General features: G+C 40.5%; 2 protein-coding genes across 6 annotated transcripts in view; one reads left to right on the forward strand and one right to left on the reverse strand.

The window, feature by feature from the left end:
* Positions 1 to 19,244, forward strand: part of LOC134221161 (allatostatin-A receptor) — a 194,929-nt gene that overhangs the window by 93,946 nt on the left and 81,739 nt on the right. Inside the window, exons 1-2 of one of the 4 annotated variants that reach the window (XM_062700353.1) lie at positions 11,023 to 11,111; positions 11,607 to 11,923. The exons of 2 other annotated variants lie outside the window; for them this stretch is intronic. The gene's annotated coding sequence lies outside the window, so the exon portion shown is untranslated. Of the gene's footprint in view, positions 1 to 11,022; positions 11,112 to 11,606; positions 11,924 to 19,244 lie in introns of those variants that run through there. One more of the 4 variants, XM_062700355.1, reaches the window with a different exon arrangement.
* On the reverse strand, positions 3,399 to 8,098 carry LOC134227071 (uncharacterized). 2 transcript variants are annotated; one of them, XM_062708302.1, is made up of 5 exons: positions 7,585 to 8,098; positions 7,384 to 7,508; positions 4,331 to 4,422; positions 4,052 to 4,265; positions 3,399 to 3,984 (listed from the first exon to the last, which is right to left on the reverse strand). In XM_062708302.1, the coding sequence occupies exons 1-5, from the start codon at positions 7,722 to 7,724 to the stop codon at positions 3,599 to 3,601; spliced, it is 957 nt and encodes a 318-aa protein (XP_062564286.1). In that variant the 5' UTR covers positions 7,725 to 8,098; the 3' UTR covers positions 3,399 to 3,598. The 2 variants fall into 2 exon arrangements, with proteins under 2 accessions (XP_062564286.1, XP_062564287.1); XM_062708303.1 differs by having other exon boundaries at positions 4,331 to 4,438; positions 7,585 to 7,725.

The following is a 19,244-nucleotide window of genomic DNA, read 5'->3' on the forward strand; positions in this document are numbered from 1 at the left end:
ATTAAAGTCACAAACTTCCCAAGAAAGTTGCACTGCAGTTTTTTTTATAACTGATAGTATGCTAGTAGTTTACCATCCTTAATGTCGCCTTCAAAGGGATATCCCACATCATCTTCCGTCGTCTGTCACCATTAGTGAATAAGTTCGTGTGAAGTTATCAAGCCGGATTCGTTGACGGCCGCTCGACAATGGACCAGATCTTTACTGTACGGCAAATCCTTCAAAAATGCCGTGAATATCAGATCCCAAAGCACCATCTGTTCATCGATTTCAAGGCGACATACGACAGTATAGACCGCGTAGAGCTATGAAAAATTATGGACGAGAACAGCTTCCATGGGAAGCTTACCAGACGGTGGTAAGCAACGGTGGAAGTTGGGCAAAACTGTGTGAAGATTTCGGGCGAACACTACAGTTCGTTCGAATCGCGCTGGGGACTAGGACAAGGTGATGGGCTTTTGTGCTTGTTGTTCAACATTGCGCTAGAAGCTGGCATGCGGAGAGCCGGTGTAACAGCCGGGGTACAATTTTCAACAGATCCAGTTAATTGATTTGTTTCGCGGATGATATGGACATTGTCGGACGAACATTTGCAAATGTGGTAGAAGTGTACCCGCATGAAACTTGAAGCAACAAAAGTTGGACTGGTGGTGAATGAATCGAAGACAAAGTACAGGCTTGTGGGCGGAAACGAGCACGATACTGCCGTAATCTGAGAAAGTGACGTAAGCGCCAAATTACAACATGCATGTTTTCCATTTTTCTGTTAAAGAGCTCGATGAGTACTACTCGTTAACACCATTTTTGGAAAATGGCGTATACGTCACTTTTTCTGATTACGGGAGGATAGGGCCCGTCTGGGAAGCAGTGTTACGATAGACGGAGATATCTTTGAGGTGGTCGAGGAATTCGTCTGCCTTGGATCCTTGCTAACCGTTGATAACAATGTCAGTCGTGAAATAAGAAGGCATATCATCTGTGGAAGTCGGGCCTACTACGGGCTCCAGAACAAAAAGACTCACCGCCGTACCAAATGTGTCATATGTACAAGACGCAGATAAGACCGGTAGTCCTCTACGGACATGAAACATGGACAATGCTCGAGGAGGATTTGAATGCACTCGGAGTTCTCGAGAGTTGGGTGCTTAGGCGGTGTGTTAGAAGACAGTTTGTGGCGGTGGATGATAAACCACGAGCTCGCCCAGCTCTACGGCGAACCCAGTATCCAGAAGGTAGCTAAAGCCGGAAGGGTACGATGGGCAAGAATGCCGGACAGCAACCCTGCAAAGATTTGATTCGATCCGGCAGGTACGAGACGGCATGGAGCGCAGCGTGCGAGGTGGACAGACCAGGTATAGAACGACTTGGCGAGCGTGGGACGCATTCGAGGTTGGAGAGATGCGGCCTCGAACCGTGTATTGTGGCGTCAAATTGATTCAGTGTTATCTGTTTGGATGTAAACTAAATACATGGGTAGTACAAAGATTGAGAGACAAGGAAAACGGACGAGTTTTCAACGACATTCAGCTTAGTGCTTATAAAGCAAAAGGCAACTCATATCGATAAACAAGTTTAGTGCCGTTAATTAATCACGTGATTAACTGATGGATGTGGTAATGGTATTACCACGAGGTGGAGAAAGAGATATTGCTACATTGGTTCTCTAAGATGGTTCAACGAAAAATGGAGGAATTATTATTTTAAGTTAAGAGCATTAGGAGTTTGACGAACTCTCTCCTCATGAGTTATGGGGGCATTAAGGATGTGGTGGGGTTTCAGTTGAACAGTTAAACTTCTATAAAAAGATGTATGGATTCGGGAGCAGAGCGACTCTGTGTCGCTCCAAGCACATTAGCCCAATCATAATACTCGGTGGAACTCTTAGACCTGACATAACCCCCTCCCCCAGTGACAAAATTTTTAGAAGAAATTCGTTTTCGATAACGGTAACGATTAGCTATAATGATTTTCACGCAACAGTAAAACAATATAGCTAGCTGATGCCATATTAAAATTAGAAAAATCTCAATCATATTGATAATATTCACCATTTGAAAAAGTGGTGATATTTCGCTGCCGGAAAACTCATGAGGCAAAACGCCTTTTAGCAGGCACCTCTTAGGGAACAATGTACCATGCTTCGGCACATCAGCATTCTGGTATGGACAGTGCGTGGAAACGCGAGTACATTGTAGGATAGTTCCACTAGGGCGTTTTGCATCGCCGAAATGTTAGATGTTTTATCAAAATTTGGAAAATTTCAGTTTTTCCTACATTTCTATCTATTATTTTGACTCTTTTAGCGCCTAACCTACATAATTACACGTCTAGTTTTATTAAGACTATCTCAAACATGGTAAATATAAGTGAATACCCAAAAGTCGTTTTGCCCCGGGGGGGAGGGCGGTTGTTTTGGGGCCTCTTCTCCTATAACTTATTCTTGAATACCTGAGTATTAGTAGAGTGTTATCGCCTACTCTCGACAGAATTTCACTATGAGTTTTTCATATATTTGCCAGTAGAGACCGGAAGACAAGAACACATCATGTTTTTTTATTTGTAACCATGAAAATTTAAATCCAACATGTTCGAAGGTGCAACAAGTTGAATGCACGTTGAAATAATTAAAAGAATTAAAAATTAATTCACCAATTATGTAGTGAAGCTGGGGTCCTATTTTCTTAAGCTTCAAACTGTGTGGGATGACATTATAAAAATACCACTTTAGAATATTCAAACATTTGTTTCAGTAATCAGTTAACTAATTTTTTTGAATAAATTTTGGATTTATTTAAAATATTCGGCCTATTCGGCCGAATATCGCGATTTACTATTCGGTGAAACGAATATTCGGTAAAATGAAAATTTTACCATTATTCGGCCCGAATATTCGGTGCATCTCTAGACTAAAGTATCTTCTTCTTCATTGACATTACATCCCCCACTGGGACATTGCCATTAAAATCAAACATGTCACGCACATCATTAAACAATCAAGAGGTTTGTTGTAACCATAAGCACTAAACAGTGCGATGTGATGGGGCTAACAGCAATTGAGGTATGCGTAACCGACGGCTTCCCGGAGCATGCTACTGAATCGCATGATGGCCTGCGGTGGCCCAGGAGACATACGCAGGTCCAAAACAGCCTACAAAACTCATTATTACGAACAACATTGAAGATTTTCATGCTAGATGGTTTCGCCAACGGCATTCACATTATGACACGTAACTTTGAAAAGCTGGAGGACGTCAACATCAAACTGAAATGGAAAGCTAAGCGAATCGGACTTGTTATCAATACACCAAAGTCGAAGCACTCTATAGGACGCTTTGTAGACTGCGTGGTTGGTGAGATTCAGCAATAGGGGACCAAACCGAATGGAGACACACCACCTCTGCCGATTTTTTTTTCTATTATCGCTAATTGATTTCGTACATAGGATTCATCATGATTGTTTGTATATTTTCTAAAAACTTAACATTGCTTTATTTGCTTGAAAAATATTTACATAATAGTATCTGACTAATGAATATTTTTGTTCAAAATAATCGCATTCGGTTTCTATACATTTCGGGATTTGTATGACTACAGATCGCTATAACTTTGGAGGTTCTTCATTATCCAGTTCTACTTGGTAGATGTTGTATTGCTTTTTTAATATCGAATGCACCTCATCCTTGCACATCAATTTTATACCGTTTTTCTTGTACTTCATATAAGTACGGACAAAATTTCGATTAGTTTCGTGCACCTTTGGATGCTGCAAGTACTCCTCGATGTCCATCCATTCACATTTGGCAATCTCTCGGTCACATTTCACAATTTCGTTGCTCTCAGGCAGTAGAGCCATGACAATGTAAAGATCAGAGCACCCGAAGCCGGCACCGTGAGCGTGTCGTAGAGAAATAACCGATTCGAATTTAGTTCTGATGTTTGTTTCTTCATGGACCTCTCGAATTGCAGCTTCCACGAAATTTTCACCTGGAAGAAGAATGAGAAATATAAAAAATGCGCATTTTGAAATATGGAATAGATTATTCGGACACACCTGGCTCCACGTATCCACCTGGAAGCTTCCACGAGCCCTTGATCAGCGCATGCTTCTCGCTAACCACGAGTATTTGATTACGATTGTTCAGCACTAAAGCACCGACCCCGACCATTGTATGCGAATATGGTGGTATGTTCTGACTTTCATCGGTGGGCAACCAGCGGTACATCATGACAAAATTGTCCTTGGCATGGTGGAATTTGAATTGGTGCTTTTTGGATATGGGTATGATTAAAAATCGTTATTTCGTATTGTTAATGGGAAAAAGGTACTCACGTTAACCAGCTCGGGGACCCAATGACTAGAATTCAGTGAAACCTTGAACCATATGCCTCTTTTCTTGTTGTCAGTCCAATGAGTAAGGGATTCTGGAATTGAACGAGTCTACGTTTTATTTATTTGAATATGTTAAACATTATCTAGAGCACCTCAAGCGAGCTATACAAGTATTATCTATCGGATTGAATTGTTTTGACAAGGTTGAACGAGTAACTGAAATGGTCGACACTATGGCAATTTCAATCGAATTTTTAAACCCACAGATTCTTCACAACTCAAGGCTCCCCCAGACCTAAGCGATTTCATCGCCGCGACGGCGACAACTAGTCGCCGCGATTCTATCGTTGGGTCGCTGCAGGCAATTATCTATTTACGCTTCCATACCAACGGCGACAGAATCGCTGTCGCCAAGCGATAGAATCGCGTCGCATTTATTCCACATATTTTTCCAAAAATGTTTCAAGTGTACATTAAATAAATAAATAAATATTAAGATATGGAAATGCTAATATCATCTTCCAAACTTAGACGTACATGTTTATGATAGAATTGAAGGCGAAAGTATAGAATTGATAGTTCCTAGGTAGACATGAAGAATGTTTTTATAGAAGTCGATTTGAAAGCGAGCGGAGGGCAATATTTGTGATGGTATATCTCCACTGGCTATCAGCTTCCACACTGATATTCTTCCCTCTTCCTTCATACGGGAGTTTGGCAGAAGGAAGGTCGTGCGATTTGTACCATCACTAAGATTGCCCTCCGCTCGCTTTCAAATCAACTTCTATAAAAACATTCTTAATGCCTGCCGTATCCTAACAGAACTATCAATTCTTTAAGTCAAGTCAAGTTTGTTACCATTTGCTCCTTTAATCGGTTTACATAATTTATCATAACCATCTCAATGAAACATCATTTGTCAGATTTTCTTATACTTCTGTTCAATTTTTTTATATCTGTATAAGATCTGGACATTCATAGGAGTTTTTCTGAACATTGACAGCTTTTCTTGGTCATGTTTGTATATTCAAGGTCAAAAGATGAAGTGCCTGCGGAGCGAAGTACCCTGTGGCATTTTGATAGAACTGATAATGTCAAAGGAGCATTTTCTATTTATTTTTAAATTACAGATTAAACCCAGTTTCATTCGACTTCTGGGTAGGAACAGGATGAATAGCTTCATCGTTCCCTAAAATAAAATAGAATGTCGATTCAGGAATCAATTACCGAATATCGTTTGAGAAATCAATTCCAGCATACGTCTAAAGAGCATCAAGAGTAGTCGTATCTGGCAGAGACGGCCGAACAAATAAACAATTGTCGGCGAAGCACCCAAATAAAATTCGGATGTAGGGATTTCCGAACCGACTTTCTTCCGAAGTTTTATCTATCAAACTAAATTATGTGTTCTTTAGCGCATTTTTTGGTGAATCCAGCGCACTACTTCCGAAGTTGGATAATTTTCCTTTATCTCGAGAAAAATCCATCGTTGGCAGGAAAATTCAATTAAATAAATAAATAAATAAAAAATATACACGTCCATGCGAACTGTTCTGCATTTGAATATGCTTTACTTCAGAAACAAATCAATATCAACAGCTGAGCTCGCCGTCATTTGACGTGCACAATATTTTGAATATAAAACAACAACAAAAATAATATAATTACCTCATATCAGATTTGCTTGGAAGTCCTGCGTTTTACCATTACTCTATCTCACACTTCGAAATACCTTTTTTTTCAATCAAGTCACCAACAGTCAAATAGTTAATGATATGGAAATGCTAATATCATCTTCCAAACTTGGACGTACATGTTCATGATAGAATTAGATATTACACATATATACGAATGCAAAAATGGTAAACTTGGCTTAGAAACCTTGCAGTTAATAACTGCGGAAGTGCTTAATGAACACTAAGCTGCGAGGCGGCTCTGTCCCAGTGTTGGGATGTAATGCCAATAGGAAGAAGAAGATATCATGAGGCTAACACGATGATACTTTTATGCCCAGGGAAGTCGAGACAATTTCCAATCCGAAAATTGTTTAGACCGGCACCGGGAATCGAACCCAGCCACCCTCAGCATGGTCTTGCTTTGTAGCCGCGTATCTTTCCGCACGGCTAAGGAGGGCGGTGCGACCCATTTTCAGTTTAGAGAGAGGATAATAATTAGATTAAAAAATAACAAACATATATTTACGTATCATTCAACCCGTTTTGGTACCTTAACTGTATCAGTCACGAAGAGAGTTCCTCTTGGAAACATCATGGTTGTCGTAATATGACCACTGTCTGAGCCTTCCGTTGGACTTGAAAGAACCTTAACATGTTCAGCTCATAGAGGGATAAATTCCATCCAATGTGAGGATCAACTCCCGCAAGTTTTGAAAATGCCCAGTTTACTATTTATAAGAAAAAATCGATATTTTGATAAGTTTTTGTTTGACTCTTACTTTTATGATGTAGTATATTACCTATGTTTTTTTTAGTAATCGAGTACAGTCTTTTCATACAGTCACTAAACCGAACAATTTAAAACTGCTTGGCAACATTGTCAACACCACGTGTGTTTTTACAGAAATGATAACAAGTGCCGTTGGTGAGAATCACTCAGTGTAGGTATCATGCGTGAGATCAAAATATTTCGATGATGCCGCACTCATTCCTTATTTATAAAGCTATTTGCATGTACAAAGTTCAGTACATGGCGCCTCACGTTTGACAGCTTTAGATTAAATAAATTTGAGGTAGCTTCGAACTGATTACGACGTCATCAACACAGCGAAGAACTCATTAACATTCAAGTTGCATAGTTCGCTTAAGCAGCTCCTTACTGTGACATTATTTTGACTGAACTGGATTTTTATCATCAAATTATCGAGTCCAATCCATTGGAATTAATTGAGCCGAATAAATCAATAACCCAATCTAATCAGATGTATAAGACAACATCGAGATAAGCGATAAGAAATGGAAATGAGATCATAACAAACGGTGTCAATTGAACATTCTGATGAAAAACTACCTATACGAGAAATGGCATACACTCACTTTGCAAGACAGATGAGAATTGTTCCGGGTGGCATGTTTCAATATTCGAGTCGACAGTAATTCCGTTGAACCGATCGGAAACACCTTTGAATATCCCTTCCGGTGCATCCTCAACGGCGACATATCTGAAAGAAGGTACATTATGTCACTAACCGCCAAATAGTCGTTCAAGCGAGTATAAACAATTCGATTGAAATATACTTATTGAACCAGTTATCCGAAGCGTTCAAAACGGTGTCAGCTTTCTCGCTCATTTTCCTAGCGCACAGCTTTATAATCGGCACAGCGAAATTACATTTATACCGAGACAATAATTGATTTCGAATGAGCACACTTGTCATTTAACTTTCCCTCAAATAAAAAGAACTAAAATGATAAGCACTGTCTGTTTGCTGAACGCGCTAACTCATTAATGTGGACACCCAACGTGGACAGCAGCAGAGTTCACTGCGATGGATGGGTTTACAGTAGTGGTCCAAGGTCAGCAGATATTCCAGCGATTGAGCTGGTATTGCGATCCCATTGTCTACTTTGTTGATCCAGATGCGAATTGATTCACGGAGCTCGTCAGTCGCTACCTTTCGAACAAAGGTCCGGCCTAGAGCACAATCAACTGGGGGAACAATTGAAACGAATTTTATGAATGGCAACTTGCGAGCGAGATAACCGAATGTCTCCGTTCGAAGCGTTTACATAAACCATATAAACATCTACTGCACCCACACTACAGGGTTGCGATAACGCACCTCAATGGGTCATGCTAAAATCATATGATTAGAACCAATGTAGATGGACTGATATTGTCAGGTATGCTGAAGTATCTAATGTATTAGTGGTTTCGATTGACTGCCAAACCAGCTTTAAAATTTGCGAAGTCAAAAAAAAATTCTTCACACAACCAATGACAGTTCTTTATGGGTTTTTACAGTAGAGGAACAGAGAGGAGGAGATGGCGGCCATGTTCCACTACTACTCTGACAGATAGCAATGTTTTTTTTTCGATAGGATGAAAGAGCGGAATATGTTTCGACTACTCGAATAGGAATTTTGTTTGTGTTCATACTTCACTGCAATTTGTGCTCATACTACACTTAAATTTGCCAAACTGGGTTGTTTTGTATACGCAAGACTAACGCTGGGTAGCCAAAGTTTTGTTTCCACAGCGTTCTTGGGGCATACAATTCTAGAATCATTTTGTTTATTTCCATGATCATCATATATGCGCCGCAAACGCTCACCATTGTGAGATTTTTATTTCAAACCTTTCAAACCTTTTCCGTATTCATATCTTCTATCAGTTTGACAAGCATGCTCCGTATGACTGGTTCAGGGGACTGAAAGGATGACCAATTCGTCTACTCAACACTCATGAACGTCAGCAGTGTGGCGTCAGATGTTTTTGTTTTTATTTCGGCTTTATTTGACAATTTAAAGTACACAAACAGCTCGAGGGAGCTTGCATCGAGAAGTCTTAATTGTCGTTAATTAACACTGACTACACATAAACCATTCACTCAATATGAGCATTTGAATCGGAGTAAAGTGTCTGATATAAAAATTACGCTATTCCCACCATTTAACGACCTTGTGCTCGATTGGAACAACCGATTTGATTCACGAGCCTGGACAAATAACAAAGAGGAGCAATGTCAAAATTGGAACAGCGCGTTTTCTGTCAAATGGTTACGTGAACGATTACCGAGCACAATTCAATAAAACATTGGAAGCTGACAGAGCTTCGGCTTCAGCTAAAAAACTAGCTTATTCAGCATAAATTGTTTGTTGGGAAGGTTCTTAAATGGTGGGAATCGCGCCACATCTAATATCCAGGCACTTCAGATTTTACAGCAAACACACTGTTCCAATTTTGAAACGACGTCTCTTTGCTATCAATCCAGCCTCGTTCAATATAGTGTATTGCTCAAACAGTGGGTACCAAAATGCCAAGTACCAAAAACGACGGGTGATAGACTGGCAATGTACCGAGTTTGATAGGCAATTCACTCTCATGGACTGGTTCGACTGTGTGAGAAAGGTGAAGAACATGTTGCAAAAAATATCAATTTGGTCTCGTGGAGTAACTAAATTGTGAGAGTGAAATCAGTAGTGATTCAATTTCATTTCAAATTTTCGAACACAACCGTAATATGTATGAATCTAAAACAAAATAGAACAAAGTCACTGGCTTCTCCCGCTATGTGCTATTTATGTTTCATTTTTTAATAACCTCAATAATTCTGCACTGTAAAAAATATGCACGTCCATGCGAACTGTTGTGCATTTGAATTTGCATTGCTTTAGAGTGAAATCAGTAGTGTCTCAGTTTCATTCCAAATTTTCGACCATTATTCTAGTTTGTATCAGGAGCAAAATAGAACAAACTCGCTGGTTTCCTTAGCAGTGTTCCATTTATGTTTTTAAAATTTTCTATGCATTGAAATAATTATGTTGCTGCCAAGAAACGCGCTGTAATTGCAAAGTGGAGTAGTAGATCCGTAGATGAAATGAAATTACGCATTAATACACCAAAACAATTAAAAAATATTTGAATCTCATGGTTCAAATCTGCAGAAAAAGTATTGACTGATATGAAAAATAAATCTAGAACAACTGCTAGGAAAATGAATGTTTCAGATTCATATCCAAATAGACAACCCCGAACAATTTGAATCACTGCTGATTTTACTCTTATAGTCTTGTCAATATCAAAAGATGAGCTCGTCGCATTCAAAGACCATCGCTTCCATTCGACGTGGACAATATTTAATTTTATAAAACCACAAAATAATAATCTCCTTAGTCCAGATTTGAATAGCATGCCATCGCTTAAAAGTCCTGCATCTTACCTCGACTCCAATACCAAATATTCAAAACGACTTATCTGCTTTTGCAAACAAAGATTCAAACGTCGATTTGTTGAATCTGAAAGCACTCCCACGCAAACCAACACCATTAACAGATAGCCGAAGTCTTCACCTATGTGTTGATGGTATTGGTTTGCGTGGAAGTGCTTTCAGATTCGACAATTCGACGTTTGAATCTTTGTTTACAAAAGCAGATAAGTCGTTTTGAAAATTTGACTTGACTCTATCTCATACTTCAAAACAAGACAAAATTTTCAAAACGACTTATCTGCTTTTGTAAACAAATGTTCAAACGTCGATTTGACGAATCTGATAACACTCCCACGCAAACCAACACCATCAATAGGTAACTGAAGGTCTCTGCTACCTGTTCTGCCGTAAACTGAAAAAGTGACGTATACGCCATTTTCCAAAAATGATGTTAACGAGTACTACTCATCGATCTCTTTAACAGAAAAATGGAAAACATGCATGTTGTAAAATGGCTGTTATAGGAGCAAAGAAATATAACTTATAATCAAGTGTTAGAAAATTTGAACATTCAATAGGTAGAACGGTTAAATTGAATGATTAAATAATGGATTTCATGAAGCTCATCATGCAGTATAAGCGAATAACACTTTCAAACTGATCTTATCTTCAAATTGGTATAACTCCGAAGTGTTGTATCAATACACTGTTGTCGAAAGTGCATGTAAAGCCTGCATAACGAATCGTCAATCGGTTCTACAATAATCGTTCAATAAAGGCATAGCTCAGTCGAAGTTTGAGCGTGCAAAAGGTAGCATCTCGACAACTCATTTCCCTCATTACCGAAGCCTCTTTAAATAGTGTTTAACACTGGTTAGTTCAGTGGCGAACGAGGTAAAAAATACTTTTTCTAATAATCCGTTGAGTGATTAGTGAGTCACTAGTGAGAACGACTAAATTGCAAACCGCGGTGTGTAGTGCGTTTAAAGTTCCGCGCAGGTCTGCTGTCTTACTGTAATAGTTATCGCCTAGAAAATCACCAAGTGTGGTAGATCACGTTTGGGTGATAATCGTTTGATTATAGAAGTTTATTTCACATTATTGAAAATCTAGAAATAGTCGGTTTTTCTTATTTCACTAAGTTTTAATCAGCACACATCACGGGTTTCGTAGAGTTTAGTGGTGATCACTCTATGCTTTTGTGTGATTTCATTGTCTACCACTATTTTAACCAACAGCAAGGTTTTGCAAGTTTGTTTGATATTTGGAACAATTCAATTCGGTGCTGACGAGCACAAAGTTACATTTTTAGCTACATGTGGAACGGAGGTGTGCTCCGAATTGAAATTGATTTCCAGGTAGCTAGCATTGAACTCAAGGAATTGTCAGATTCACTTAAAAAGCGTTATGACCGTAGTGAGAGTGATTTGGTACAGCGTGTGAAGTTTTACGCCCGATCCCAAAAGACAAGCGAAAGAGCTATTGATTTTGTAAGTTCAGTTAAGCAGTTGGCTGAATATTGTAATTTCGGTACATTTAAAGACATAGCTATTAGGGACAGGCTAGTTTGCGGTGTTTCTAATAAACAGCTTCAGGAACAACTGTTTGGTGAAGAGGAACTAACTCTTGCGAAAGCGGAGAAGATTATTGTCAACCGCGAATAGGTGGCTGAGAGATTGACTTCGATTAATGGAGAATCGAATAGGGTAAGTGTTGTTGAGCGTCATTGTTCAAAACAGGATAATGGCACGGCTCTTTCAGCAAGGCAAATTGCAATAAAACATTTGATGTTTTGCTTACCGCATGCTACAAAGCTAAATAAACTAAATACAGTCGATACACATATCATAAATAACTGTGTTTTCCACATCAGAATTAAATCTAACGCGCCCGTTCTGCCTCATGTTTTCACTTACTCGGTTATGTGAGATAAACGACAAAACGAAACTTCTAGAGTGCTTTGAAAATAGGTCGAATGTGCAAAAGAGAGTCTCTCTTTGGATCTATTCTCTTTCGATTATTACGAAACTATATAAAAGTTTACTTAGAATTTCTTGGCAGATATCCAAAGACAATAGCTTTGTCTATCATGCTGAAGTGGAATCGTAGCAAAACATGCAAAACTAGCCGATTTATTAGCGAAAGAGAGCGTGATCAAAGAGAATCTCTCTTTTGCACATACGACCTATTCTCAAAGCAATCTAGACTTATGAAAACCCGAAGTCTGCAGCACAGATACAAAATAGGGGTTCTGATTCTCACGTAACAGTCATAGAAACCGTGATAATTATAACCATCGTCGTAGCCACAAAAGCCGCAGCCGCAGCAGAAGTCTTTCGACGCCGAGGAAAAGCGGGAAGAAAGTCTACTTCTGTAACTACTGTCGAAGGAAGGGACACACACGCAAGTACTGCTACGACTTGATGCATCAGAAGCCATCGGTTAAGTCAAAGGTGTGGTAGCGAAGAAACCAGATTTATCGGAGAGGTTAAGAAGAGCTGTTACTTGCTAGACTGTCGGACTCGGAAGAAGACATGGACGTACTGATGATTTCCTCAATTCAACGGTCCAGCACCAGCGCCTCATGTTAAGTGGAAGCATGTGTTGACGATGAGGTCTTGTGGATTGAAATAGACAGTGGATCTGCTGTTTCCGCGATTAGCAAGCTGACCTTCAATGAACGTTTCGGGCGGAAACCGTTAGCTAAATGCAAATTGAAATTGGCAGTAGTTGACGGTGCTCGCTTGATAGTTGCAGGTCAGACCACAGTTTCAGCGAAGATCATTGGTGGTATTGGAGAGTTCCAAAAAGATAATTCCACTGTTGGGCCCAGTGATGCTTTTCGACTTGCGAGGGATCTTCACTTGACGACCAGATCGTGTTTGATATGCATCTGGCTCTGTCGTTTCGTCAGCTGGCTGTGCTTGTTGTCCATCGGTAATTTGCTCATCTGCCTGTGTAAATGCAACTTTGAGCCGATAGATGGATATCGTAGTGGACTTGCCATTGACATCATTGATAAAATTTTTTTTCTTTCGACGGATCACTCGATATGACCCGTCGTAAGGCGTAAGTGGTGGTTTGATTGCTCGCACGAAAACGTGACTGCATGTGGTCAAAAATATAGATTCTCTCGAATGGTTGCTAGTTGGTGTTGGCCTCAGCTTCGACATCGTAGCTTTCAAGTCGGCGACGAATTCTGGTGTTGATGTATTGCTCTCAACAGGAACGAAAAACTCTCCAGGTAGCTGAACTGTTATACCGTATACTAGCTCTGATGCGGTTGCATGTAGGTTCATCTTCAACGACGAACGTATTCCCAGAAGCACAATGGGAAGTATTTCGCTCCAACGAGAAGTTTGGCACATTATTGCTGCTTTGAGTTGGCGGTGTGTACGCTCGATTTGACCATTTGCTTGCGGGTGATATGGGGTTGTGCGCAAGTGAATAATTCCGAGCATTCTCATTAGTGTGCGAAACAATTCGGATTCAAACTGCCTACCACAGTCTGTTGTCACATTTGTTGGGACGCCGAATCGTGCGATTCAGCCGTTGATGAAAGCACGTGCTATACGGTGAGTGCCGTCATGTTTGGTAGAGGAAAGATCTTAGGCCATCCGGTGAATTTGTCGACAACAGTGAGACAATACATATTTCCTTCGGATGGTGGCAGCGAACCGATGAGGTCCATGTGAATGTGCGTCAATCAAGTATCTGGCGTTCAAATTCGAGATATTGGTGCCTTGTTGTGTCGTTCTATTTTCGGTTTTTAGACAGGAAATAGATCGTGAGACGAACTGCTTACAATCACGACGAGTAGAAGGCCAAACGAATCGTTCAGAGATGAGCCGAGTGGTGGCACGAATACCGGGGTGCGATAAGATGTGCATCTTTTCCATGATACTCCGTGTAGACACAAAACTCTCGGGCTTGTAGAGTGTTTCGAAAATGTTTGACTGCCTCGTATATAGCGATTAATTCTCTATCGTACGTGCTATATTTTTGCTGGCTCGGGCTCAGCTTGCGAGAAAAGAATGCAGGTGGTTGAGGGCCATCGTTTGTGATCTGATTTAAGACGGCTCCTATGGACGTGTTGGAAGCATCCACATCGAGGGCGAGTTTAGCTTCGGGAGAAGGGTGAGCCAGCAAAGTTGCATTTGCTTAGTCGTGCTTGCATTGTTCGAAGGCTTCATTTGAGGTTTCGTTCCACTTGAGGGCTGTAGTGTCGTTCCGATTATTTCCACCGATCATCGCCTGCAAAATCTGTTGGCTATCTGCAGGGATGAAACGACGGTAGAAGTTGATGGTTCCGAGGAATCTCTTCAGCTGCTTGGCGTTTGTTGGCTTCGTGACATCCAGGATGGCTTGCACTTTGCTAGGCTTCGGCTTAATTCCGTCGGGTGTAACTTGGTGGCCAAGGAAATCGACGAATCGCTGACCAAATTGGGCATTTAGCGGGATTTATGACAAGGCCATTCTGCTTCAATCGTTCGAACACTGCGCGTAGGTGCTGTTTATGCTGTTCTTCGTCATCCGATGCTTTATATAAATCGTCGATAAATGGGTACATAAAATCCAGGTCGCCTAAAATGGCATGTAGGAGTCTCTGCAAAGTTTGACCTGCATTGCGCAGTCCGAAGGTCATATACCTACTTGAACTCAAAGAGCCCAAATGGGGTTGTAATAGCCGTTTTTGGGACGTCATCGGGGGCTACTGGTATTTTGTGGTATGCGCGTTGTAATTTGATACATGAAAATATACGCTTACCGTGTAATATACTTGAAAAATCTTGAATATGTGGCACGCGGTAGCGGTCTGGAACATTGATTGCATTGATTGCAGAATAGTTAAGAATACAAATGTAAATAGGTCTACAATTATGATTGACGACAATAAATAAATAAATTCAAGTACCGGTAGTCACCGCATGGTCGCCACTTACCATTCGACTTTTTTACTAGGTGCAGCGGGCTGGCCCAACAGCTTTTCGACGGCTGACAAATTCCCTGATCCATTAGGAACTGGAACTCTGCCTTTGCTTCCTTCAATTTGTCAATAGACAACCGGCGTGGACGACAGAAAACGGGTTGGCCATTGGTGATGATCTGGTGGACAGTGCTTGTTTTGGTTGGTTTGTGCTTCATATCCAAAACGGTAATATCCCTGTACTCGGAAAGGATCTCAGCGAAGGGAGAAGTAACATCAAAAGTGGTGATTGCTGGCTGAGTATGGTATGGTATGGTCGATCAACTTGTTTCTCCGTAGATCCACAAGCAAATCGTAGTGCTTCAAGAAATCCGCACCGATGATAGGGGATTTCACATCTGCAATGACGAATATCCACGCAAATGGTCTGCGCACACCTAAGTCAACTGTGAGCCGTATGTGGTACCGTATGTCTGAATGTGTATTCCGTTTGTTGCGAAAAGTTGCTGCGATGATGCAGATTTCAGGCGTTCATTGGGAGTAGGTGGGATGACAGATATGTCTGCTCCGGTGTCGATCAGGAATCTATTTGATGATTTCTGGTCGTGAATGTGGATTCTTTGGAGTTCTGCTTGTTTCTGCTTCCTTGTTTTGTTGTTGGTTCGCTTGATGCGGATGGAAAGTTGGTACTGACAGCTCCTAGTTCTCCCGTCGAAAAAATACAACTAACACTGGGGTTATCACTTTTGTTTTTCTCGCACTTCTGAGCTTGGACACCATGTCGGTAATGAAACCAACAAATCCAACGACGAGGTGTTTTGCTTCGCGATGGCGTTCCTTCTCTGCGACTTGATGAACGATGACGTGGTCGGACATTGTGTCGGTATCGTCCGCGGAAGTTTGAAGACAGGGCATCGATTCGTTGTTCTAGAGATGATGACGATGCGGCTTCGGATTTCTGAACAACGGAAATTTGCTCACGTGGAGCTTCCATAATCTTAACTGCCACTTTTGCTTGTTCGTCGAGTGTAGCAGTCGGCATGGAACGGGTAGTGTTTGGAAGAGCTCAAAGCCAGGTGTGTTTTGTTCTCTTGATCTTGCTGAAGCATAAACCCAGTTGTGTCTTTCCAAAATATCTAGGAAGTTTATGATTACTAACACAATCAAGGGTTCGTACTCGTACAATCGTTTACCTCAGGGATCTTCTAGCAGTGCATCCATATTTCAAAAAGTGATGGATCAAGTTTTGAAAGGTTTGAATTATGTGTTTTGCTATTTGAACGATGTTTCAAAAGGCGGCGAGTATTTTGAGGATTGTAAGAGGAAACTTTATTTGGTCTTGGAGCGTTTGGCCAAGTTAAAAGTTAATTAAAAAAAATGCCACGCCTTGAAAAAGTTGAGACAATTCATAGAGCTAAGCCTCCGAATACTGTCAGTGAATTGAAGGCATTTTTGGGATTGATCAACTACTATGGTCGATTCATTCCAAACTTATCCTTCCGCCTCAGTCCACTTTATTGTTTACTGAGGAAAAACACTAAATACTGTTGGAGTGAAAATTGCAATAAAGTTTTCGAAGATTACAAAAAAAAATTGCTAAAACCAAAAATTTTACGATCCTGACAAACCAATTGTTGTTGTTTCGGATGCCTGCGGATATGGTTTAGGTGGAGTCATAGCACATGTCGTTGATAAAGACCAATTAGTTTTACTTGTTTTTCACTTAATCATGCACAAAAATCGTATCCAATTTTACATTTGGAAGCCCTTGCAGTGGTTAGTACGATAAATAAATTCCATAAGTTTTTGTATGGTTGTTATTGTTCCAAAGAAATCTACACAAACCTGTCGGGTCCCAACAAGTCGTCCTTTTAGCAGGATCCATGCAGACTTTTTCTATTTCCAACAAAAAAATTTCCTTGTCATAGTTGACGGTTATTCGAAGTGACTGGAGGTAGAGTACATGAAGTGCGGTATGGATGCGGGAAAGTTAAAAGAAACAAGTAAACAAGGAATACAAGTTTTGAAAAGTCCACCGTACCACCCCTCAAGTAACGGCCAAGCCAAACGAATGGTCCGTGTTGAAAAAGTTCCTGTTGGATCCTGGCATGAAGGGTTTGGTTATCGTAGATCAAATTTCCTACTTTTTCTTCAATTATCAGTTTCCTCCAGAAATTGCTGAATTTTACACCGAAAACGACGTTGGATTTGGTAAATCCAAAGCATAATTGAATCATTTGTGCAGCCCAATCGGGTTGTACGCAAAGGTGACGTAGGACTACGTAACTATTTGAAATTGATGGTATTTGCCATAATAATTTGTGTCGTTTTATTTACATTGAGCAGACTGCTCGGAGGCCAACTGAATCAAGAAGTCGAATAGTTGTTCCCAGTTGGATGGACTTTGAGTCTCTAACCGTGGAATTAACATGACTCATCGGTCGCTGAAGCCACTTGACAGGCTTTCAGTCGAGGACATCACAATCCTTACTTTGCCACGTACGCTTACATCGCGGGCGAAAACCAAACGTTGCAAATAAATATATTTGCGTTTGGTTTCACGCCACTTCTGAATCTGCTTATTTCTCCAAAAAGGTCTTTATACAACAGAAGGTTGATCCGACAATCCGATATGAACTTTCTTCAAAGTGCAAAACTGAATCGTAACTAGCAAATTTGATAGCGCGGCGGAGGGAGATGATGCAATTAATTTGAACGGATGGAATCACTAACAGCAACCAAGCTACCACACTAAACCCGATGCCGCCGAAACAATCCATTTTCGCAATTAACTCTTTCTTTCTATAAAATGCTGGTCCTGAGACGAACCAATTTTTTTTCCAATGCGTCTTTCCAATAACTAACTGCATCCAAACGCTTGTCAGCACCTTGCGTTGAAATTTTCCGACCGCCACTTGATGATTTTTAGCTAAGCCTCCACCATTTGGAACAAATTTTCAGCAATGCCACTGCTGTCCACGCCTTCATGCTGCTGTGTCCGCTCCGCTGCATCAAATTTTGTCGAACCGCTCATTCCGCTATTTCCGCGGAATCCCGATCAAAATGGCTCGCGCGCGCCGGACAGCAGCTTTTTTGTATTTAATAAATTAAGCCCGTTAGCCCCGCCCTTTTGTGATCTGATATGGGTGTGAATATAATGTGCACTCTTAACGATTAATGAAGGGGCGGGGCTAATGGAATTACTTCATTAGATATAAGAAAGCTGCTTTTAGGCGCGCGCGAGCCATTTCGATCGGGATTCCGTAGACAACGGACCGTTCGGAGAATGACAAATTCTAAGAATCCAATGAAACTTTCTCGCAAGATTATGGTTATGAGATGTTGTTTATCTAAGATGCGTATTGTTGCGAGGAATGACAACAGAAATTTTACTCAAGACGAAGCCTGTCATAAGACGAGTTTAAACAATCCCATTGAATTCCACCACTTAACCACTCACCACACCACACCACTCATAACGATTAATGAAGGGGCGGGGCTAATGGAATTACTTCATTAGATATAAAAAAGCTGCTTTTCGGCGCGCGTGAGTAGAGATGTCGTAAAATTCCGATTAATCGATTAGTAACTAATCGATTACTCTCGATCCTCGTCGATTACTGAATCGATTGATCGTTGGATATTAATCGATACAAAATTAATCGATTATCACAACGATGAATCGATTAATCGAGGAAATCAATCCAATTGCGACATCCTTATGATGTCGTAAAATCCTGATTAATCGATTAGTAACTAATCGATTACTCTCGATTCATCTCGATTATTGAATCGATTAATTGTTTGGTAATAATCGATTCAAAATTAATCGATTATCCCAACGATTAATCGATTAATCGAAGTAATCGATTAATTTGCGACATCTCTACGCGTGAGCCATTTCGATCGGGATTCCGCAGACAACGGACCATTCGGAGAATGACAAATTCTAAGAATCCTATGAAATTTTCTCGCAAGATTCTGAATTTGGTTATGATATGTTGTTTATCCAAAATGCGTATTGTTGCGAGGAATAACAGCAGAAATTTGACTCAAGACAAAGTTTCTTCATATTACAAAACATTATCTTTCGGCATCTG

This window comes from Armigeres subalbatus, chromosome 3 (genome assembly GCF_024139115.2).
Source record: "Armigeres subalbatus isolate Guangzhou_Male chromosome 3, GZ_Asu_2, whole genome shotgun sequence".
In the NCBI taxonomy this organism is placed as follows: domain Eukaryota; kingdom Metazoa; phylum Arthropoda; class Insecta; order Diptera; family Culicidae; genus Armigeres; species Armigeres subalbatus.

Coding starts and splice junctions, on each gene's coding strand:
- LOC134227071 (XM_062708302.1), bottom strand. CDS start 7,724: ATGACAAGTGTGCTCATTCGAAATCAATTATTGTCTCGGTATAAATGT. Junction 4,266..4,330: donor GGGTCCCCGAGCTGGTTAAC/GTGAGTACCTTT, acceptor ATATCCAAAAAG/CACCAATTCAAATTCCACCA. Junction 3,985..4,051: donor AGGTGGATACGTGGAGCCAG/GTGTGTCCGAAT, acceptor TTCTTCTTCCAG/GTGAAAATTTCGTGGAAGCT.